We start from the raw sequence: 21,874 nt of genomic DNA, 5'->3' as shown, positions 1-21,874 counted from the left end.
TGTTAAACCTTGTACCAATAAGTAATCTTATGTTTATGAATGTTTTTTTTTTTAAATTGATTACTATGTTTTCCTTTATAATATTTAGAATGTTATGTCGTTATTTTCTATAATTTTTAATAAATATACTAAAGAAGTAAATTGTGATTTTAAGATATGTGGATCAGCTTGAATATTGAGGTGATCCAATATTTTTAAAAGTTGTATTTGTTCTAACTTCCACCAACATTTTTCCTTGCCACACTAGCCCTGTACAATACAATACTGGTAACATTTAGTAAATGTGAATGTTGGAAATTACTAGGAAAGTCGACAAATCTTTTTAAAATAACACATTCACTGGCCCAATACGTAATGGCTAGCATTTCCTAGTGAATGTTGCTGTTTTAATTTCAGACTTTCACTGTAACATATGTACTAGTTGTTTACGACGCTCCGATGGTTTCAGTAAACCGCTTTGTGTTGTCTGTAGCGCTGGTCAGTCGGAACCAGGTCAAATGGGGCATTCACAGGTTTAGTAGGAGCTGGAAATGCCTCAGTTGCGGCTGTAACATCAAACCGCAGCTGTGGGGTTTGATGAGCAGAAAAAATCTAAGAGAAGGCATATCTGATTGGATGACTTTGAAGATGACAGAATTGGGTGACTGTGAGGAGTCAGAAATAAGATCAAACATTATAGTGTCTATTTTGTGCATAGCTATGCGTTGCAAACGATCGTCCAACTTTCGTAACTTTATGGCAAGGAGTTCAACATATAAGGCCGACTCATCTCTTCTGAATATATTATGAAAATCAGTCTCAGGCTTTGTATTATATTCCTTGGCATATGTGTCATCTGAAAATAATTAAACAAATTATAAAATACACTCACCGGCACGAAAAACGGGAACCTAAATACCATTTTGATGTTATTTAAAGTTTACAGGATGGTCCGAAATGTATTCCGGAAACTTCGGCAGCATATTCTGCAGATAAAAATAAGTAAAAAACTTCGTATAAATGTATGTCCTAAAATCCTTTGAGCCTGAATCCTTTGAGCAGGAATAGATGGGATTTTTCCTGCCCTTCTAAAGAAGGGTCAGGAAATAGCTACATTCCATCTATTAAACATTACAAGAAGCAGCTTAGCGATGGGATATATACCAACCATCTGGAGAAGAGCGAAAATCATCTTCATACCCAAAATAGGCAAAACTGACTGGGCTAACCCCAAATCATTTGGGCCTATTAGTCTCACATCGTTCATATTAAAAACGATGGAGAAAGTAGTGGACAACCATATTAGAGTAAATCATCTACAGGTTAAACCACTGCACGATAGTCAGCAGCATATAGAGCGGGCAGATCACGAGAAACTGCTAACCAGTTAACTGGGCGCTAATACAGGCAAGCCTGGATAGCAAAGAAACAGCACTTTGTGCTTTTCTTGGACATTGCAGGGGCCTTTGACAATATACCTCACAAGGTGGTTAAGCGATCTCTTGAAACAAGAGGGGTGAACGAACAGTACGATAATTCGCTGGTTTTGGGAAATGCTCTCAACACGAACAGCAGAGGCTGAGATAGGTACCAAAACTGTAGTTGTTAAAACAACGCAAGGAACTCCACAAGGTGGAGTGACCTCCCCCCTACTGTGGAGCTTGGTAGTGGATGAACTACTGGAAGAATTAACTCTAGCGGGAATACACTGCATAGGGTACGCAGATGACATAGTCATCATTGCACAGGGGAAACATGAAGGCACCCTGTGTGATATTATCCAAAGAGGATTCCGCATCGCTGAGAGATGGTGCAGGACTGTCGGGCTGAGTATTAACTCAGATAAAACCGCAGTAGTGCCATTCACCAGAAAGCGAAGTTTGAAAAACTTGAAAAGAATCCATCTAGATGGAAAGGAAATACTGCCATCACAGGAAGTGAAATATCTGGGAATAACCCTGGATAGTAAACTTCTCTGGAACAGGCATATTAAGAACATTACCAGCAAAGCCACAAAGGCTCTCATGATATGCAGAAGACTGGCGGGAAATAGGTGGGGCTGCGCCCCTAACATTTTGCGCTGGATGTATACCATGATAGTAAGACCCATGATTACTTATGGAGCAGTTGCTTGGTATACAAAACTAGAGCAACGTACAGCAAGGCAAACCCTGTGCAAAGTACAGAGACTGGCATGTATCTGCATCACAGGTGCCATGAGAACATGTCCAACAGCAGCAATGGAGGTCATTCTAGACCTAACACCACTGCATATTGTCGTCGGTAGTTATGCCAATGCGACAATGATTAGAATGGTCATTGACGGAAACAGTACTGGGAGAATTTTCAGGTCAGGGGCTTGGAACACCCTCAAAAAGAAAATTCCACTTCTCCAACTCCCAGTGGATGACATACCAAGAATTTACAACTTTGAGAAACACCTCACTGTAGTATTGAGTAATAAAAAGGATTGGAAGAAAGAAACGCTTACTCAGCATATAAAAGACCATACCATCACGTGGTATACTGATGCTTCCAAAACCAAAGCAGGGACAGGGATAGGAGTATTTGGGCCGAAAACTGAATACTCCGAACCAATGGGCACCTACCCCAGTATCCTTCAGGCAGAAATTTGCGCTATCGAAAGATGCGTACAATTTATCTTGGATAGGAACTATCGAAAACAGGAAATTGCCATCCTATCCGATAGTCAAGCAGCACTTAACGCGATCAACTCAGTAACCATCAATTCGAAGTTGGTCAAAGAATGCCTAGAGAAGCTCAACAAATTAGGCAAAGAAAATAAAGTCCTCCTACTCTGGGTGCCTGCTCACCAAGGGATAGAAGGCAATGAAAAAGCAAATGATCTACTAGAAAGGAGCGAACACTCCACTAACTGGACCAGAACCGTTCTGTTTTCCAAACGAGAACCAACTGAAAGCGGAACTGAAGAATCGGAAGACTCATCCGTAACTTGGAATGGGTGTATCCAACGGTCTAAGACACTCGAAAAAGTTCCTTAGAACTTATGACCGAGAAAAATCAAAAACTTGATTTAAGTAAAAACAATCTTCGAATTGTCACGGGGTTTCTAACGGACATCTCCTCAACGGAAGAACACCTCAGTAGGCTGAAACCCCGAAACAACGGCGAATGCAGATTTGTGGGGAAAATGGGGAAACACCAGAACACCTTATCTGGGTGCGCCAGACGACGACCATTCGTGTCATGAACCTTGGTACGTCTGATGTCGAGGATGGAGAGCTGGCCACTGTGGAGCCGTCTCCAGATACTGGCTTTCTTAAAGCCCTGAGACTAACTCAGATACACGAGTTATAACTCGTTATAACTTAGAAAGGGAACACACAATAGATCTATAAGGTCGCCGGTGATTAATCCCCTCCTAACGATCACATTCTACATGTCCTAAAATGCTTAGTTTCGGAGATACAGGGTGTGGAAGTTTCATTTTATTTCGATTTCTTCCAAATAATTTTTGAAGTAATATTTGGTTGAAAATTGGTGTCTAGAGTCTTTTGACAAGATAAATTTGATTTTAGAGGTTAATATGACTCCTGTTTGTAGAATTACCTCCTACATGTGTTTAACTGTTTTGAAGGTAACCTTTTCGTCCGCACCTGTATAAAACTGCACAATTGAAAAAAATATATTTCCATGATTTTTTACATAGAAAATGTTTCTTGATAAAAATCGCTACGACAACATTCTCAAAATTTTTAGAATGGAAATACCTAGGCAATACATGTCATTATTGACAAATAAACTATTCAGTAGATAGTTATTTGACTGAAATGATAAATTTGGAAGCCATTTCTTTAAATTATTCATTAATGTTTCTTCAAAATGTTGATAAAACAGTCTCTGTTGAACGCTACAAAAACATTTTAAATTTGTGATTTCAGTCTAATAACTATTTAGTCAAGGCATGTTTAATTTATATTCAAAAAAATCCTTTGTGGGCTTTTCGCCACTGCACTAAGAAAATCTACAAAATAAAATAGTTATTTTAGTAAACACTTCGGCGTTAAACCTAAACGGACACTGCTTGTCGAAGTTGTGTTTGCAGTTATAAAATTTGCCTAACAAAGAAAAATGCTTAACGTTTCGGAAAGTTTTCTCTTTCCGTCGTCGGAAAACAAAAAAAATATAAAGAATCAGAAAAAAACTATTTAAAATATTTAAATTGAACTATTCGAGAACACTTTACTTTTTAAAACAGATACGTCTACAAAGAAATCATTCTGTTGAAAGTACAAAAAAATAATAAATAAATTACAGATCTTATAAATTACGGTAGTTACACAAAACTTTCAAGACCCAACACCAACTATTGAAAGAAAATATACAGAACTTTATACAAAATACATATATTAACAGACATTAACGAACATTATTAACACCCCATTACAGTAAACCACCTCATTTATACGGTTTTACCGAAAATACATAAACAGGGTATACCTTTTTAGACCTATAGTCAGTAGGTATAAATTCTCCATGCCATCGTTAGCAAAATTTTTACTAGACATATTAAATCCGATTGCAAATAACACCGATTCATACATTAATATAATGTCATTTTAACAGAACGTCAACGGTTTCTTGTAGACGTATCTGTTTTAAAAAGTAAAGTGTTCTCGAATAGTTCAATTTAAATATTTTAAATAGTTTTTTTCTTGATTCTTTATATTTTTTTGCTTCCGACGACGGAAAGAAAAAACTTTCCGAAACGTTAAGCATTTTTTTCTTTGTTAGGCAAATTTTTATAACTGTAAACACAACTGACAAGCAGCGTCCGTTTAGGTTTAACGCCACAAGTGTTTACCAAAAATAACTATTTTATTTTGTAGATTCTTCTTGCAGTTCAGTGGCGAAAAACCCATAAAGGATTTTTTTGAATAGATGAATCCGCCACATAGGTATAGATATTTTTTATGTTTAATTTGTGTCAATGATGGCAGGTATTGATAATTTCGATTCCAAATATCTCGAGAACCATTGCTCGTGGAGATTTTTACCAAGAGACCATTTTTACGTAAAAAACGTCGTAAATGTATATTTTTTACTCAGTAGTTTTATACAGGTACGGACGAAAAGTTATTATTCTTCATACAAGTAGGAGTCATATTGACGTCAAAATCAAATTTCTCATGTCAAAAAACTCCCGGAAACCAGTTTTCATCCAAATATTGACGTTACTTCAGAAATTATTTGGAAAAAATCGAAATAAAAATGAAATTTCTACACCCTGTATCTCCGAAACTAAGCATTTTTGGACATATATTTGAACTTTTTTACTTATTTATATCTGCAGAATATGCTGCCGAAGTTTCCGGAATACAGTTCGGACCACCCTGTATTTTGTACTAATTGGCCGATTTTGATTATTTTTTAAGCAATTTGTAGCTAGATTATTTAACTTTTTATTATCTTTTACTAAATTAAAAATGGATGTTTCCATCTGTCAATTATACGAGGGAAAACAAAATGTTGATATTTTGATGAAAGTTTGAAATACCCTGTGGAATATGTTAACAAGGCATGGAATTTAAAAACTATTTTATCATCTAGGTACGTCTTTTTTCGATAGTTTGTTTTTCGATTCATCTCAATTGCTTTATTTTTATTGGAGATATTTGCTTTTGAAAGACGTTTACTCTGGTAGAGATGATTTTAAGTAGTGATGGGATAATTCGAGCAAAAATTTGCTCGAGTACTCGATTATTGAAATAACCGACATCGCTCGATTATGAACGAACGATGCAAGTGAAGAGTTACGAGCGACGCGACAAACGCAAGCGATCCTAGAATGAAATAAATTGAAATCCGATTTTAATGTGACATACTCGATAAAAAGCCGAGCGAATTTTCTACATATATCACAGGTAGCAAATTTATACGACGTTATCCGTTGCGTATCTGAGCGACAAAATTTTACGACCTACATCGACAATGCCTTGAAATAAACTAAGTCAAGCAAGCGATCAAGGGAATCGCTCGTCGTTTGCTACTTGCTATCCATCACCGAAAGAATATGTGCTCTGCGCACGCAACTTACTGCTTGGCGTTACGAGTACAACAAGCAACAAGAGACAAGCGACGGGCGAAAAACCGTATTTTCAAATACGAGCGATATTTCGCTCGATTCAATAATCGAGTACTCGATTATCGAAATCGCTTGAACCTCGAGTACTCGATTATTGAAATTAATCGGTTTTTCCCATCACTAGTTTTAAGTGCTAAATAATCGGCTATTGTTGATTTAATTGATCATGGTAGAATTCAACTTGTGGATCTTAAACCATATCTGCTAGAGTAACTGCCCAACAGACAATAAGATATGATTTTTCAAAGACAGTGACATAACATAAATCACAACCACTATTTTATAGGACTGTCGAAAAAAACTCATGGTTTTAATGTAAAAAATACGAAAACATGTTAGTGTCTTCTTCAAAAGCAAATACTTTAAAAAAAAATAAAGCTAATTGAGATGAATCAAAAAACAAACTATCCAGAAAAGATACACCTAGATGATGAATTGATTTTTAAATCCCTTGCTTTGTTAACGTACTCCACAGGGTGTTTCAAACTTTCACCAAAATATCAATATTTTGTTNNTTTGTTATTATATTTATACATTTGATATATTAATTTAAGATAAGGTAGTGGATATTGATATTATTTGTTAGGTTATACTGTAATGGTACTCGGTTAACTAAGCAGTTATTTACTGAAATTCGCCGAGGATTATTAAAATAAAGACATATTATTATTATTATTATTATTATTATTATTATGACTCCTATTTGTAGAGGGCGCCACTTACATGTGTTTTAACTGTTTTGAAGAGTAATAACTTTTTGTCCGTACCTGTATAGAACTGCTGAGTGAAAAAATATTCATTTTCGTATTTTTTTACGTAAAAAATGTCTGTTGGTAAAAATCGTTACGAGTAACCCTTCTCGAGATATTTAGAATGGGAATAGTCAATACAAACATTTCATTATTGACAAAAAATAAACATGTTGTGACTAAAGTACTGTCTGTTGTGACTAGTTATTTGACTAAAAAGATCAATTTGGAAAATTTTTATTTTTTTAAATTAATGATAAAATTTTCTTCGAAAAAATGATGATTGATGATGGTTTGGCACAAAAACATTTCAAATTTATGATTTCCCTCTATTAACTATTTAGACAACTTGTTTAATTTATGCCAATGATGACAGGTATTGATAATGTCGATTTCAAATATCTCGAGAACTATTACTCGTAGCGATTTTTATTAAGAGATCTTTTTTACGTTAAAAACGTCGTAAATGTATATTTTTTTACTTGGTAGTTTTATTGATAGTATAGTTTTATGACTCCTACTTGTAGGTGGCGCCCTCTACAAGTAGGAGTCATATTGATATCAAAATCGAATTTCTCATATCAAAAAACTCCCAAGCCTAATATTGATGTTAATTCAGAAATTATTTGGAAAAAATCGAAATAAAAATGAAACTTCTACACCCTGTATCTCCGAAACTAAGCATTTTAGGACATACATTTATAAGAACTTTTTTACTTATTTTTATCTGCAGAATATGCTGCTGAAGTTTCCGGAATACAGTTCGGACCACCCTGTATAATATATTAATTTTCTGCTATGCTTTCCAATTATTCAACACATCCATTCCAATTATCCAACACATAAACTATGTACTTTGAAAATAAAATGACCGACACATCTATCACTGACTATAGATGGACTATAGTCATATACCAAATATTGCAATCATTTTTTTTTAAATAACCGAGTAATTATACTCTAAGAGCTAGCAACGTTTTCGAGAAAGTATTTTAAGACGTCTGGCTCTTTGATATATCTTTTATTATGCTCTCTGGAACAGCGTGCAGGCCGTCTGGCTGCCGATACACGTTGCGTTCACTACTGCGCATCGGAAGAAGATCCTATATATTTTTTTAATTTAGTCCTATAAATTCTAGTATTGAATATAAATCGAATATGTCTCCATAGCGCAGTGCGTAGAGTTTCTGACTACGAGGATTCAGAGTTCGAATCCGGGTCAGGACAAAGACTTTTTTATTTATATACATACTCTACGCACTGCGCTATGGAAACATGTTCGAATTATATTCAATACTAGAATTTAAAGGACTAATAAAAATATAGGTTCTTCTTTCAATGCGCAGTAGGGAACGCAACGTTTACCGGCAGCCAGACGGGCCGCATGCTGTTCTAGAGAGCATAGTAAATGATATATCAAAGAGCCAGACGTCTTAAAATACTTGTTTTTCCGACGTTGTTAGCTCTCGTACTATTAGGAAATATCTTCAAAAAAGAACTTTAAATTCGTTTTTCTCGAAACTGTGTTTTGTGACTTAACATAGTTTGCTTCTGGGGTACGGAAATATTCTGGGGGACAGAGCTGAAATGTTGTGTTCTCTGAGCTCTTTATGTTGATGAGTAAATAAAAAAATAATACGAAAATGCCAACAGAATGTCTTTATTGATAGCAAAAGTAAAAAGTTATAATTCTAATCAGCTATTTTATCCAGGAGTGTCCAAAAGGAAAGAGGTGTATAGAAAGTGCCGAAATTTTTTAGAATATCTTCTAAAATTATAATTATGTACCTGCAAAAAATTTCGTTGTAGCCGAAATAGCTCAAGTTATGTCCCCACTAGCAAAACCTGTGCGTAAAACTATGCTCACTACCATAGTTGAACACATCTAAAAAGTTTTATTAGCTTCAATAATAAATTATAATACAAGTTAGACCATCTGAGGTTATCAAAATATTTATTTTTTTATTTTTATTTTTAGAATTTTTACAGTTCTTAACACTTTTAGAATAATTAAATAATATTTTTTTTTGTATGCTCGCTATTTAATCCCGTGTATTTGTATATGTTACAGTAAAAGTTGGAAATCAGTTATTGTTAACAATTACTAGTAAAAGCTCTCACATTTACTGATTTGCTAATAATACGCCAGTAAAAGTTTAACAGCTATTTTTGAAACCAACTTTTACTAGCGAATGCTAGCTAGCATTCCCTGGACGATAGCAGTGAGTTTGAAAGATTCAGTTAGCGCGGTCGCCACATATTGGAAAATATATGGATAAATAAGGATAAGTTGAATAATAGGTAATATAAGGATAACATAAAATTGGGCTAAACGTTTGCAACGTTGACAGATATCTGGCGTAAATTCGCTTTGTTTTTTTGTGGTTATGTATAATTTTTTGTTATCGTTGTAAAAAGTGCTGTGCGGTATTTTCCCTATGGAAGAAATTTTCTGTGCAAAATTAAGTTAAACTAGATACCTACTCGCGAAAATGTAATAGTGCTTGTTTTTCATTTTTGCAATATAATGAAGTCATAGCAAAAGTTAAGCGTGCAAGAGAAAAATATATTAAGGAAGCTAGTGACTATGAACTTATTAAACGTTTTGATATGCTTGAAGTAGCGGGTTTGAAAAAACGAATTCAACTCCCGATTGAAGAAAATTCGGGCATATCTTTATTTTGTCTATGATGAAGAACTTTGTTAAAAAAACCTTGTACCAATAAGTAATCTTATGTTTATGAATGTTTTTTTTTAAATTGATTACTATGTTTTCCTTTATAATATTTAGAATGTTATGTCGTTATTTTCTATAATTTTTAATAAATATACTAAAGAAGTAAATTGTAATTTTAAGATATGTGCTTGAATATTGAGGTGATCCAATATTTTTAAAAGTTGTATTTGTTCTAACTTCCACCAACATTTTTCCTTGCCACACTAGCCCTGTACAATAGAATAACTTTTACTGGCAACATTTAGTAAATGTGAATGTTGGAAATTACTAGGAAAAGTCGACAAATCTTTTTAAAATAACACACTGGCCCAATACGTAATGGCTAGCATTTCCTAGTGAATGTTTCCACTGAATTTCAGACTTTCACTGTAACATATGTACTAGTTGTTTACGATATTCTCCGATGGTTTCAGTAAACCGCTTGTGTTGTCTGTGGCGCTGGTCGAGTCGGAACTGGGTCAAACGGGGCATTCACAGGTTCAGTAGGAGCTGGAAATGCCTCAGTTGCGGCTGTAACATCAAACCGCAGCTGTGGGGTTTGATGAGCAGAAAATCTAAGAGAAGGCATATCTGATTGGATGACTTTGAAGATGACAGAATTGGGTGACTGTGAGGAGTCAGAAATAAGATCAAACATTATAGTGTCTATTTTGTGCATAGCTATGCGTTGCAAACGATCGTCCAACTTTCGTAACTTTATGGCAAGGAGTTCAACATATAAGGCCGACTCATCTCTTCTGAATATATTATGAAAATCAGTCTCAGGCTTTGTATTATATTCCTTGGCATATTTGTCATCTGAAAATAATTAAACAAATTATAAAATACACTCACCGGCACGAAAAACGGGAACCTAAATACCATTTTGATGTTATTTAAAGTTTAATATACAGGATGGTCCGAAATGTATTCCGGAAACTTCGGCAGCATATTCTGCAGATAAAAATAAGTAAAAAACTTCGTATAAATGTATGTCCTAAAATCCTTTCAGCCTTATAAACCAGCAGGAATAGATGGGATTTTTCCTGCCCTTCTAAAGAAGGGTCAGGAAATAGCTACATTCCATCTATTAAACATTACAAGAAGCAGCTTAGCGATGGGATATATACCAACCATCTGGAGAAGAGCGAAAGTCATCTTCATACCCAAAATAGGCAAAACTGACTGGGCTAACCCCAAATCATTTGGGCCTATTAGTCTCACATCGTTCATATTAAAAACGATGGAGAAAGTAGTGGACAACCATATTAGAGTAAATCATCTACAGGTTAAACCACTGCACGATAGTCAGCATGCATATAGAGCGGGCAGATCCACAGAAACTGCTAACCAGTTAACTGAGCTAATACAGGCAAGCCTGGATAGCAAAGAAACAGCACTTTGTGCTTTCTTGGACATTGCAGGGGCCTTTGACAATATACCTCACAAGGTGGTCAAGCGATCTCTTGAAACAAGAGGGGTGAACGAACAGTACGATAATTCGCTGGTTTTGGGAAATGCTCTCAACACGAACAGCAGAGGCTGAGATAGGTACCAAAACTGTAGTTGTTAAAACAACGCAAGGAACTCCACAAGGTGGAGTGACCTCCCCCCTACTGTGGAGCTTGGTAGTGGATGAACTACTGGAAGAATTAACTCTAGCGGGAATACACTGCATAGGGTACGCAGATGACATAGTCATCATTGCACAGGGGAAACATGAAGGCACCCTGTGTGATATTATCCAAAGAGGATTCCGCATCGCTGAGAGATGGTGCAGGACTGTCGGGCTGAGTATTAACTCAGATAAAACCGCAGTAGTGCCATTCACCAGAAAGCGAAGTTTGAAAAACTTGAAAAGAATCCATCTAGATGGAAAGGAAATACTGCCATCACAGGAAGTGAAATATCTGGGAATAACCCTGGATAGTAAACTTCTCTGGAACAGGCATATTAAGAACATTACCAGCAAAGCCACAAAGGCTCTCATGATATGCAGAAGACTGGCGGGAAATAGGTGGGGCTGCGCCCCTAACATTTTGCGCTGGATGTATACCATGATAGTAAGACCCATGATTACTTATGGAGCAGTTGCTTGGTATACAAAACTAGAGCAACGTACAGCAAGGCAAACCCTGTGCAAAGTACAGAGACTGGCATGTATCTGCATCACAGGTGCCATGAGAACATGTCCAACAGCAGCAATGGAGGTCATTCTAGACCTAACACCACTGCATATTGTCGTCGGTAGTTATGCCAATGCGACAATGATTAGAATGGTCATTGACGGAAACAGTACTGGGAGAATTTTCAGGTCAGGGGCTTGGAACACCCTCAAAAAGAAAATTCCACTTCTCCAACTCCCAGTGGATGACATACCAAGAATTTACAACTTTGAGAAACACCTCACTGTAGTATTGAGTAATAAAAAGGATTGGAAGAAAGAAACGCTTACTCAGCATATAAAAGACCATACCATCACGTGGTATACTGATGCTTCCAAAACCAAAGCAGGGACAGGGATAGGAGTATTTGGGCCGAAAACTGAATACTCCGAACCAATGGGCACCTACCCCAGTATCCTTCAGGCAGAAATTTGCGCTATCGAAAGATGCGTACAATTTATCTTGGATAGGAACTATCGAAAACAGGAAATTGCCATCCTATTCGATAGTCAATCAGCACTTAACGCGATCAACTCAGTAACCATCAATTCGAAGTTGGTCAAAGAATGCCTAGAGTAGCTCAACAAATTAGGCAAAGAAAATAAAGTCCTCCTACTCTGGGTGCCTGCTCACCAAGGGATAGAAGGTAATGAAAAAGCAAATGAAAAATGACAGTTAGCGAACACTCCACTAACTGGACCAGAACCGTTCTGTTTTCCAAACGGGAACCAACTGAAAGCGGAACTGAAGAATCTGGAAGACTCCATCCGTAACTTGGAATGGGTGTCCTCCAATGGTCTAAGACACTCGAAAAAGTTCCTTAGAACTTATGACCGAGAAAAATCAAAGGCTTTCCTTGATTTAAGTAAAAACAATCTTCGAATTGTCACGGGGTTTCTAACAGGACACTGTCTCCTCAACGAACACCTCAGTAGGCTGAAACTGAGAAACAACGGCGAATGCAGATTTTGTGGGGAAAATGGGGAAACACCAGAACACCTTATCACAGAGTGCGCCGAGACGACGACCATTCGTGTCATGAACCTTGGTACGTCTGATGTCGAGGATGGAGAGCTGGCCACTGTGGAGCCGTCTCAGATACTGGCTTTTCTTAAAGCCCTGAGACTTAACTCCGTTACGAGTTATAACTCGTTATAACTTAAGAAAGGGGAACACACAATAGATCTATAAGGTCGCGGTGATTAATCCCCTCCTAAACATTCTACATTCTACATGTCCTAAAATGCTTAGTTTCGGAGATACAGGGTGTGGAAGTTTCATTTTTATTTCGATTTCTTCCAAATAATTTTTGAAGTAACGTCAATATTTGGTTGAAAATTGGTGTCTGGGAGTCTTTTGACAAGATAAATTTGATTTTGAGGTTAATATGACTCCTGTTTGTAGAGGGTACCTCCTACATGTGTTTTAACTGTTTTGAAGAGTAATAACTTTTCGTCCGCACCTGTATAAAACTACTGAGTGAAAAAAATATATTTCCATGATTTTTTACATAGAAAATGTTTCTTGATAAAAATCGCTACGAGCAACCATTCTCAAAATTTTTAGAATGGAAATACCTAGGCAATACATGTCATTATTGACAAATAATAAACATGTTCAGTAGATAGTTATTTGACTGAAATGATAAATTTGGAAACTTTTCATTTCTTTAAATTATTCATTAATGTTTCTTCAAAAAAATGTTGATAAAACAGTCTCTGTTGAACTTTTGCTACAAAAACATTTTAAATTTGTGATTTCAGTCTAATAACTATTTAGTCAAGGCATGTTTAATTTATATTCAAAAAAATCCTTTGTGGGTTTTTCGCCACTGCACTGCAAGAAAAATCTACAAAATAAAATAGTTTTTTCTAAACGGACACTGCTTGTCAGAAGTTGTGTTTACAGTTATAAAAATTTGCCTAACAAAGAAAAAAATGCTTAACGTTTCGGAAAGTTTTCTCTTTCCGTCGTCGGAAGCAAAAAAAAATATAAAGAATCAAGAAAAAAACTATTTAAAATATTTAAATTGAACTATTCGAGAACACTTTACTTTTTAAAACAGATACGTCTACAAGAAATCGTTGACGTTCTGTTGAAAGTACAAAAAAAAATAAATACTTAAATTACAGATCTCATAAATAACGGTAGTTACACAAAACTTTCAAAAGACCCAACACCAACTATTGAAAGAAAAATATACAGAACTTTATACAAATACAAACATATATTAACAGACGTACAACGAACATTATTAACACCCCATTACAGTAAACCACCTCATTTATACGGTTTACCGAAAATACATAAACAGGATATACCTTTTAGACCTATAGTCAGTAGTATAAATTCTCCATGCCATCCGTTAGCAAAATTTTTACTAGACATATTAAATCCGATTGCAAATAACACCGATTCATACATTAAAAAAAAACAGAACGTCAACGATTTCTTGTAGACGTATCTGTTTTAAAAAGTAAAGTTTTCTCGAATAGTTCAATTTAAATATTTTAAATAGTTTTTTTCTTGATTCTTTATATTTTTTTTGCTTCCGACGACGGAAAGAAAAAACTTTCCGAAACGTTAAGCATTTTTTTCTTTGTTAGGCAAATTTTTAGAACTGTAAACACAACTTCTGACAAGCAGCGTCCGTTTAGGTTTAACGCACAAGTGTTTACCAAAAATAACTATTTTATTTTGTAGATTCTTCTTGTAGTTCAGTGGCGAAAAACCCATAAAGGATTTTTTTGAATAGATGAATCCGCCACATAGGTATAGAGATTTTTTATGTTTAATTTGTGTCAATGATGGCAGGTATTGATAATTTCGATTCCAAATATCTCGAGAACCATTGCTCGTGGAGATTTTTACCAAGAGACCATTTTACGTAAAAAAGTCGTAAATGTATATCTTTTACTCAGTAGTTTTATACAGGTACGGACGAAAAGTTATTATTCTTCATACAAGTAGGAGTCATATTGATATCAAAATCAAATTTCTCATGTCAAAAAACTCCCAGAAACCAGTTTTCATCCAAATATTGACGTTACTTTAGAAATTATTTGGAAAAAATCGGAATAAAAATAAAATTTCTACACCCTGTATCTCCGAAACTAGGCATTTTTGGACATATATTTGAACTTTTTTACTTATTTATATCTGCAGAATATGCTGCCGAAGTTTCCGGAATACAGTTCGGACCACCCTGTATTTTGTACTAATTGGCCGATTTTGATTATTTTTTAAGCAATTTGCAGCTAAATTATTTGACGTTTTATTATTTCTTACTAAATTAAAAATGGAAGTTTCCATCTGTCAATTATACGAGGGAAAATAAAATGTTGATATTTTGATGAAAGTTTGAAACACCCTGTGAAATATGTTAACAAGGCATGGAATTTAAAAATAATTTTATTATCTAGGTACGTCTTTTTTCGATAATTTGTTCTTTAATTTATCTCGATAGCTTTATTTTTATTGGAGCTCCTATTTGCTTTTGAAAGACGTTTACTCTGGTAGAGATGATTTTAAGTAGTGATGGGATAACTCGAGCAAAAATTCGCTCGAGTACTCGATTATTGAAATAACCGACATCGCCCGATTATTAACGAGCGATGCAAGTGACGAGCTACGAGCGACGCTACAAACGCAAGCGATCCTAGAATGAAATAAATTGAAATCCGATTTTAATGTGACATACTCGATAAAAAGCCGAGCGAATTTTATACATATATCGCAGGTAGCACATTTATACGATGTCTATCCGTTGCGTTTCTAAGCGACAAAATTTTACGACCTACATCGACAATGCCTTGAAATAAACTAAATCAAGCAAGCGATCAAGCGAATCGCTCATCGCTTGCTACTTGCCATTCATCACCGAAAGAATATGTGCTCTGCGCACGCAACTTACTGCTGGGCGTTACGAGTACAACAAGCAACAAGAGACAAGCGACGGGCGAAAAACCGTATTTTCAAATATCGATTCAATCGGTTTTTCCCATCACTAGTTTTAAGTGCTGAATAATCGGCTATTGTTGATTTAATTGATCATGGTAGAGTCCAACTTGTGGACCTAAAACCATGTCTGCTAGAGTAACTGCCCAACAGACAATAAGATATGATTTTTCAAAGACAGTGACATAACATAAATCACAACCACTATTTTATAGGCTTGTCGACTCTGACCAAAAAAAAACTCATGGTTTTAATGTAAAAAATACGAAAACATGTTAGTGTCTTCTTCAAAAGCAAATACTTTAAAAAAAAAAATAAAGCTAATTGAGATGAATCAAAAAACAAACTATCCAGAAAAGATACACCTAGATGATGAATTGATTTTTAAATCCCTTGCTTTGTTAACGTACTCCACAGGGTGTTTCAAACTTTCACCAAAATATCAATATTTTGTTTTCCCTCTTATAATTGACAGATGGTAACTTTCATTTTTAATTTAGAAAAAGACACTAAAAAGTCAAATAATTTAGCTACAAAGTGCTTAATAAAGCATCAAACAATCTAGAACAGGACTTAGCCTCTCTAAATATACTTCATATTTCATCATTACCTTTTTTGGGACAACCTGTACAGGGTGGCTCGAATTCGACGCTCATCATTGGGATTTCGGAAACCGTAAGAGATACAGGATCGGTTAAATGGAGGCAAAGTTGCGCAATTTGATGCTCAATAAAATGCGGTATTGCATTTTTATTTTTTATTTTTTTTGCATAAAATATTCTGGTGATGGAATTTTCTGTACGAAACGTCGGCAAATATCAAAGTGACTATAAATAGTGTTTTAAGAGTGATGAAAGGATTTAAATAAATTGAAAAAAAAAATCAGGTCCGTATTTAAAAAAATTAAGTTGATGATGGTCGCCAGAAGCCGAAACGTCAGAGTCAATATTTAATCACACAGAGTTATAGAGCAGAAAAAGTGGCCATGAAAATGTGTTTTTCATTTTAAATTATCTTAACAAATAAGGCCAGGAAACAATAGAAAACAAAATTGAAAATTCCGCTTTTTTTCGAATATATTCGGAAGTATTTGGAATTTTTCAAAATGCACTACGGCATTTTATTGAGCATCAAATTGCGCAACTTTGCCTCCATTTGACCGATCCTGTATCTCTTACGGTTTCCGAAATCCCAATGATGAGCGTGGAATTCGAGACACCCTGTACAGGGTGGGTCAAATTCGACGACATATGCATTTTTAACAAATTGCTGTAACTTTTTTGCTATGGAAAATTTTGTATTTTAATGAAAACATTTCCAAAGCACCTTTTTACGTAGAATTTAATGGTTTAAGTATAATTTTTTAAAAATTAATAATTTAAGAATTATCAACAGAAAATTTGATTTTTTATATGGGACACCCTGTATATTTTTAATTTATTGAAAAGAATTTAAAATTACCTTTCCAAAAATATAACACACTTGATATTTTTCTCGATTCCCCTTCGAGATATAGAGTATTTAAAAATTCGCCCGCTTTAATTAAGTAGGTTTTGAACGGCACCGGCTGTAATGCAAAAAAATTCTAGCTGTGAGCATCAGTTATTAACGAAAATAATATAAATATGAGAGATGCAGAATTTTATAACAATTTAAAATATATTTAACCAACATCAACACATTTCAACTATATCTAATAACTATAAAAATAAATATAGCAAACCAAGACAGGGGATTTTGCTACAGGTGTTCGACATATCGACCGTCTTCTGTTATGGACAGACGGGGCAGTTTTTGAACATTTCTCGCGGAATTCATTAACTCAGTAGGGGTGAAAGATACCCTCTCATAACTGCTAAGAATTTCTAATTCTTGTCTAGATTATACGGAAGAATAAGGAACTTTTATTCTTCCGCAAATATATCCATAGGATTAGATCCATGGGCACTAAGTCAGGCGGCCTCGATGGCCAACGGCTGGGATCTTGATTAGCTATTCAATTATTCTTGAAACTGGCTGCAAAAATTTGCTGATAACTTCAGCGTTCAAAGGCGGTACGTCGTCTTACTGGAAAAATATGTTTTGGAGTTCCATTGAGGGCATATCATCAATAAGGGGTCCAAAGCCTACTAGTTAAAAGTGGCGAACTTTTAAAATTTCTGTATTTCGAAGGGGATTATAACAAAATATCAAGGGTGCTATATTTTTTGAAAGGTAATTTTAAATTCTTTTTAGTCAATTAAAAATATAGAGGGTGTCTCAAATAAAAAATCAATCTTTCTGTTGATAACTCTTAAATTATTAATTTTAAAAAAATTATACTTAAACCATTAAATTCTACGTAAAATGGTGCTTTGGAAATGTTTTTATAGAAATATAAAATTTTCCATAGCAAAAAAGTTACAGCGATTTGTTAAAAATGCACATTTTTGAAAAACACCCCGTAACTCCGATACGGTAACAGATATTGATGTGCGGTTTTCACCATCATGTTGTTGATGAAAATTGAGCTCCAGACACCGATATTAGTTTTTGTCTATCTCCTATAGAAAAGGGTGTTTCCATTTAAAAGCGTCGAATTTGACCCACCCTGTACATAACAAAAAAAAATTATGTGTGCCCTATGTGCGCATATTTGAAGTGAAACTTCTTACTAACAGCTATTAAATTGAAGGATTTGAAGTACACGTTTAAAAAAGTGTAGAAATGTTGAGAATGTAATAAATTGAAAAACAAAAATTTACGCGTAAAAAATAGTTTCTTACGTGTAAAAAATAGTTTTTTACGTGTAACAAATAGTTTTTTACGCGTAAAAAATAGTATTTTACGTGTAACAAATAGTTTTATACGCGTAAAATAAAAAAAAAATAATAGATAATTTGATGAACACGTGGACTGCTCACAAATACACGTCGCGTCACTGCGTTTTTCTAAGCCGTAGACTATCCTTACCACTTTTCGTCTCGCTAGCTTGTGTGTCACGGCCTTGAATTTTTACTTCCAGCGCGCGTAAAGAAGTTTCACTTCAATAAACCTTTAATACTTGGTAACTATCTAGGTAACTAATAATAAATTTGTTAGGATAAAAAAATATAATTTACCTTCTTGAGCAACGCTGAAGTTGGCAGCGGCTAATGCCAAAACACAGGCCAAAAGAGTCTTAGTGTAGACCTGCATCTTTATATTTTTATTGGATTTTACAGATTTTTACACATCTTAGCAGTAGGTATATATAACAAAAAAAAACAATAAAATTTATTTTATTTAAACGAATATTATTTATCGTTTTTTTGCAGCCGAAATTTTGAAACGGATTGCAGCAATAAAAAATCGATTAAAAAAATACATGCAATATGTGTTACTGCGGAAATACATTTTTATACACGGTGTTTCAAAAAACATGTCCCATCTCTCATTCCTCACGTAAAAATAAGACATATTTTTCATATCAACATAGGTCGATTTTGCTTTGTTTTGTAGCTACAGGGTATTATAGTCTTAATAATCGATTTATTATAACTTTCTTACAAGTACTTTTAGTGATTTGAATGAAATTTTGAGGGTAAAAGTTACTATAAGTATTTTAGTTATTACTATTAGTTATTATTACTATAAGTCCAACATACAGCAATCTCAAATAATAAAAAATAATGATATTTAAGATAATTACAAAAAACCTAATTTTAAAAAGTTTTAACATCCTGTAATTCTAAAACTATATATTTCAATACCCATGTTTATAGGAACTTTTTTTCATGTTTTTTGATGAGGAATCAATGAGTACTTATTTAAAACTTTCGCAAGTTAATGATATTAAATTTTTTTAAAGGTTGCTATTAGACTAGGATCAAGGCATATTAATAAAATTGCGTTTATTTCATCAAGGAGGCCGAAAACGACAAAATATCAAGCGAACAACTTTTAATCGGCATTAAACTGCCTACACTATTTTGCTAAGAGGAAAAAAAATCAGTGGCGTACATGCTTTTTTAGAAAAATATTTCAGTGATAACTAGCGATGGGAACTATCGAATGAATTAGACTATCGAATGGTTAATGAATGAATGATTTCAACTATCGAATGGTTTTATTCGAATAAAAGCATTCATTCATTTGTATACTAAAGCATATGTGACAACCTCGCCGTGCGACTAAATGGTTATCGTTGAGCCATGACTATCGAATGCTTTTGATAAATGAAATTTAGTATTCGTTTGATTTTTGTATGCGTCAGTGCATTATTAGTTCTTCCAAATTTTATAACTTCGCCGTATAAATACTGTGCTATTTTTGCGTTTATTAAAATAGTTAAAATACTAAAATAGTAGTTAATTTTGAATTTTATTTATTGACGATTGTGTGCATGTACAGGTGGTCAAAATTTTTCCGAAAATTTGTGTGGTTTTCCATAGTCCGATCTTTCAATTATTTAATTTTTTATGGTATATGGTCTATTTTTTAATGTGAAATTTTGAGAAGTAGCAATTTTTAAGAGAGATGAGATGAACTTACAATTAATTTTAAAAATACATATTTGTATTTTAGATGTTTTAATAACATGAATTAGTTGAACTTAATAATCATATTTAAGTAATGTGGTTAAGTAAATGGTTATCGAACTCAAACTATGGGGTGAGAAAATTAAAATGAAAGTTTTACACGTGCCAATTTAAAAAAAAAAAGTTAACGATGTTTGTATTTTGTTTATGCTAATTCTCTTACATGTAGTTTTTTGCGAAGAAATATTTCATTTATTTTTTAAAGTAAATGCCAGTAAAAGTAAATATAATTTTTAAATAGTAATATAAAGCACCTAATATAAAAAATTTTGATTTCTAATTTTTTATTTATATTTTCCTTCCATTACACTGCATGCTTAGAAAATTAATAAATGTTTATATTTCATGATTTTAAAATTTGTTGTTAATATAACAAATTAGTTCTGTAATTATTATTATTTAATAAACCAACGTTGCCAAACACAAAAAATTTAGAGACTATATTATTTTTAAATAGGATCTAATATAAATAATTTTGACATCTAATTTGTTGTTTATATTTTGCTACTACTTAAAAAAAATATTTATATTAAATGATTTTAAATTATGTTGTTAATAGGTATAACAAATTATTACTGTTATTATTATTTATTAAACCAGTCTTTGCTTAAAAACATTAAAAATCATTTTCCTCTACATCCAAAATAACAAGTATTATTGCAGTGTAACAACAGAATATTAATAAAAAAAAATGCAGAATATATAGACATATTATCCCTAACTAACTAAAGCCAAACAATAATATTCTGTGCTAATATCAACTAATACCAAAATATGGCAACAGCGCCCTTCATAATGTATTTTCTGTGTAAATACTAGCACCTCAATAAAAAAAATAATGTGTCCTTATCTATATCTGACTCGGCAAAAAATCAAAGATGCCGGCTTCTTTCATAGCATTGCCACCGACCGCTGTCGGGTTTCTCGGAAAGAAACCTACGTCGCCGGGCGACAACTAAAATTCAGTTAATATTTTATTATAATCGATCCTGACGAATTTCATAAATGAATGAATTTTATAAATGAATGGTTTTTGCTGCCGAATACAATATTTCAAGGCAGATGACGGATCTATTCGATAATTTTTATTTGAATAGTTTTCAACGAATGTTTTCTTACTAACTATCGAATTATTCGAATGAATTGCAACTATCGAATGTTTCGATAGTATTCATTCGATAGTTCCCACTACTAGTGATAACCCATACGCACGTCCCTGGTGAATAAGTTGACATTTTTTTAGCTTTAAAATATGTCGCATTTATACTAACTGTTACCATCAAAATTTCATTCGAAACGCTAAAAGTACTTGGAGGAAAAGTATAATAAATCAAAAAAATATTAAGACTTTAACACCCTGTAGCTACGAAACAAAGCAGAATCGGACCTATATTGATATGAAAAATAAATCCTATTTTTACGTGAGGAATCTCCCCACGAGAGATGGCACATGTTTTTTGAAACATCCTGTATACACTCAGATGCAAGTAAAAAACGCAATGTGGTTATTTTTTTTATTTTTAGCCCTATTTCCTTGACTTTTTTTAGCAAACTGTATACAGGGTGTTTCAAAACAAATGCGAAAAACTTCAGGGGGTGATTCCTTGTTCAAAATAAAGGGT

General features: G+C 33.9%; 1 protein-coding gene and 1 long non-coding RNA gene across 3 annotated transcripts; one reads left to right on the top strand and one right to left on the bottom strand.

Annotated features, from left to right (window-relative positions):
• Positions 1-4: 4 nt before the first annotated feature.
• LOC115879288 lies at positions 5-10,244 on the top strand. The gene is made up of 2 exons (XR_004049689.1): positions 5-180; positions 9,733-10,244. It is a non-coding gene; the product is annotated as an uncharacterized LOC115879288 (long non-coding RNA).
• On the bottom strand, positions 487-18,913 carry LOC115879287. 2 transcript variants are annotated; one of them, XM_030896036.1, is made up of 2 exons: positions 18,795-18,913; positions 487-835 (listed from the first exon to the last, which is right to left on the bottom strand). In XM_030896036.1, the coding sequence occupies exons 1-2, from the start codon at positions 18,868-18,870 to the stop codon at positions 507-509; spliced, it is 405 nt and encodes a 134-aa protein (XP_030751896.1). In that variant the 5' UTR covers positions 18,871-18,913; the 3' UTR covers positions 487-506. The 2 variants fall into 2 exon arrangements, with proteins under 2 accessions (XP_030751896.1, XP_030751895.1); XM_030896035.1 differs by lacking the exon at positions 487-835 and adding an exon at positions 9,603-10,390.
• Between the last annotated feature and the right edge of the window lie 2,961 nt (positions 18,914-21,874).

This window comes from Sitophilus oryzae, unplaced genomic scaffold (assembly GCF_002938485.1).
Source record: "Sitophilus oryzae breed Bouriz unplaced genomic scaffold, Soryzae_2.0 scaffold_1576_pilon_pilon, whole genome shotgun sequence".
NCBI classification, from domain to species: Eukaryota; Metazoa; Arthropoda; class Insecta; order Coleoptera; family Curculionidae; genus Sitophilus; species Sitophilus oryzae.
This window is presented reverse-complemented; position numbering and strand designations above follow the sequence as displayed.

Coding starts and splice junctions, on each gene's coding strand:
- LOC115879287 (XM_030896035.1), bottom strand. CDS start 18,870: ATGCAGGTCTACACTAAGACTCTTTTGGCCTGTGTTTTGGCATTAGCC. Junction 10,391..18,794: donor CTTCAGCGTTGCTCAAGAAG/GTAAATTATATT, acceptor AATTATTTTCAG/ATGACAAATATGCCAAGGAA.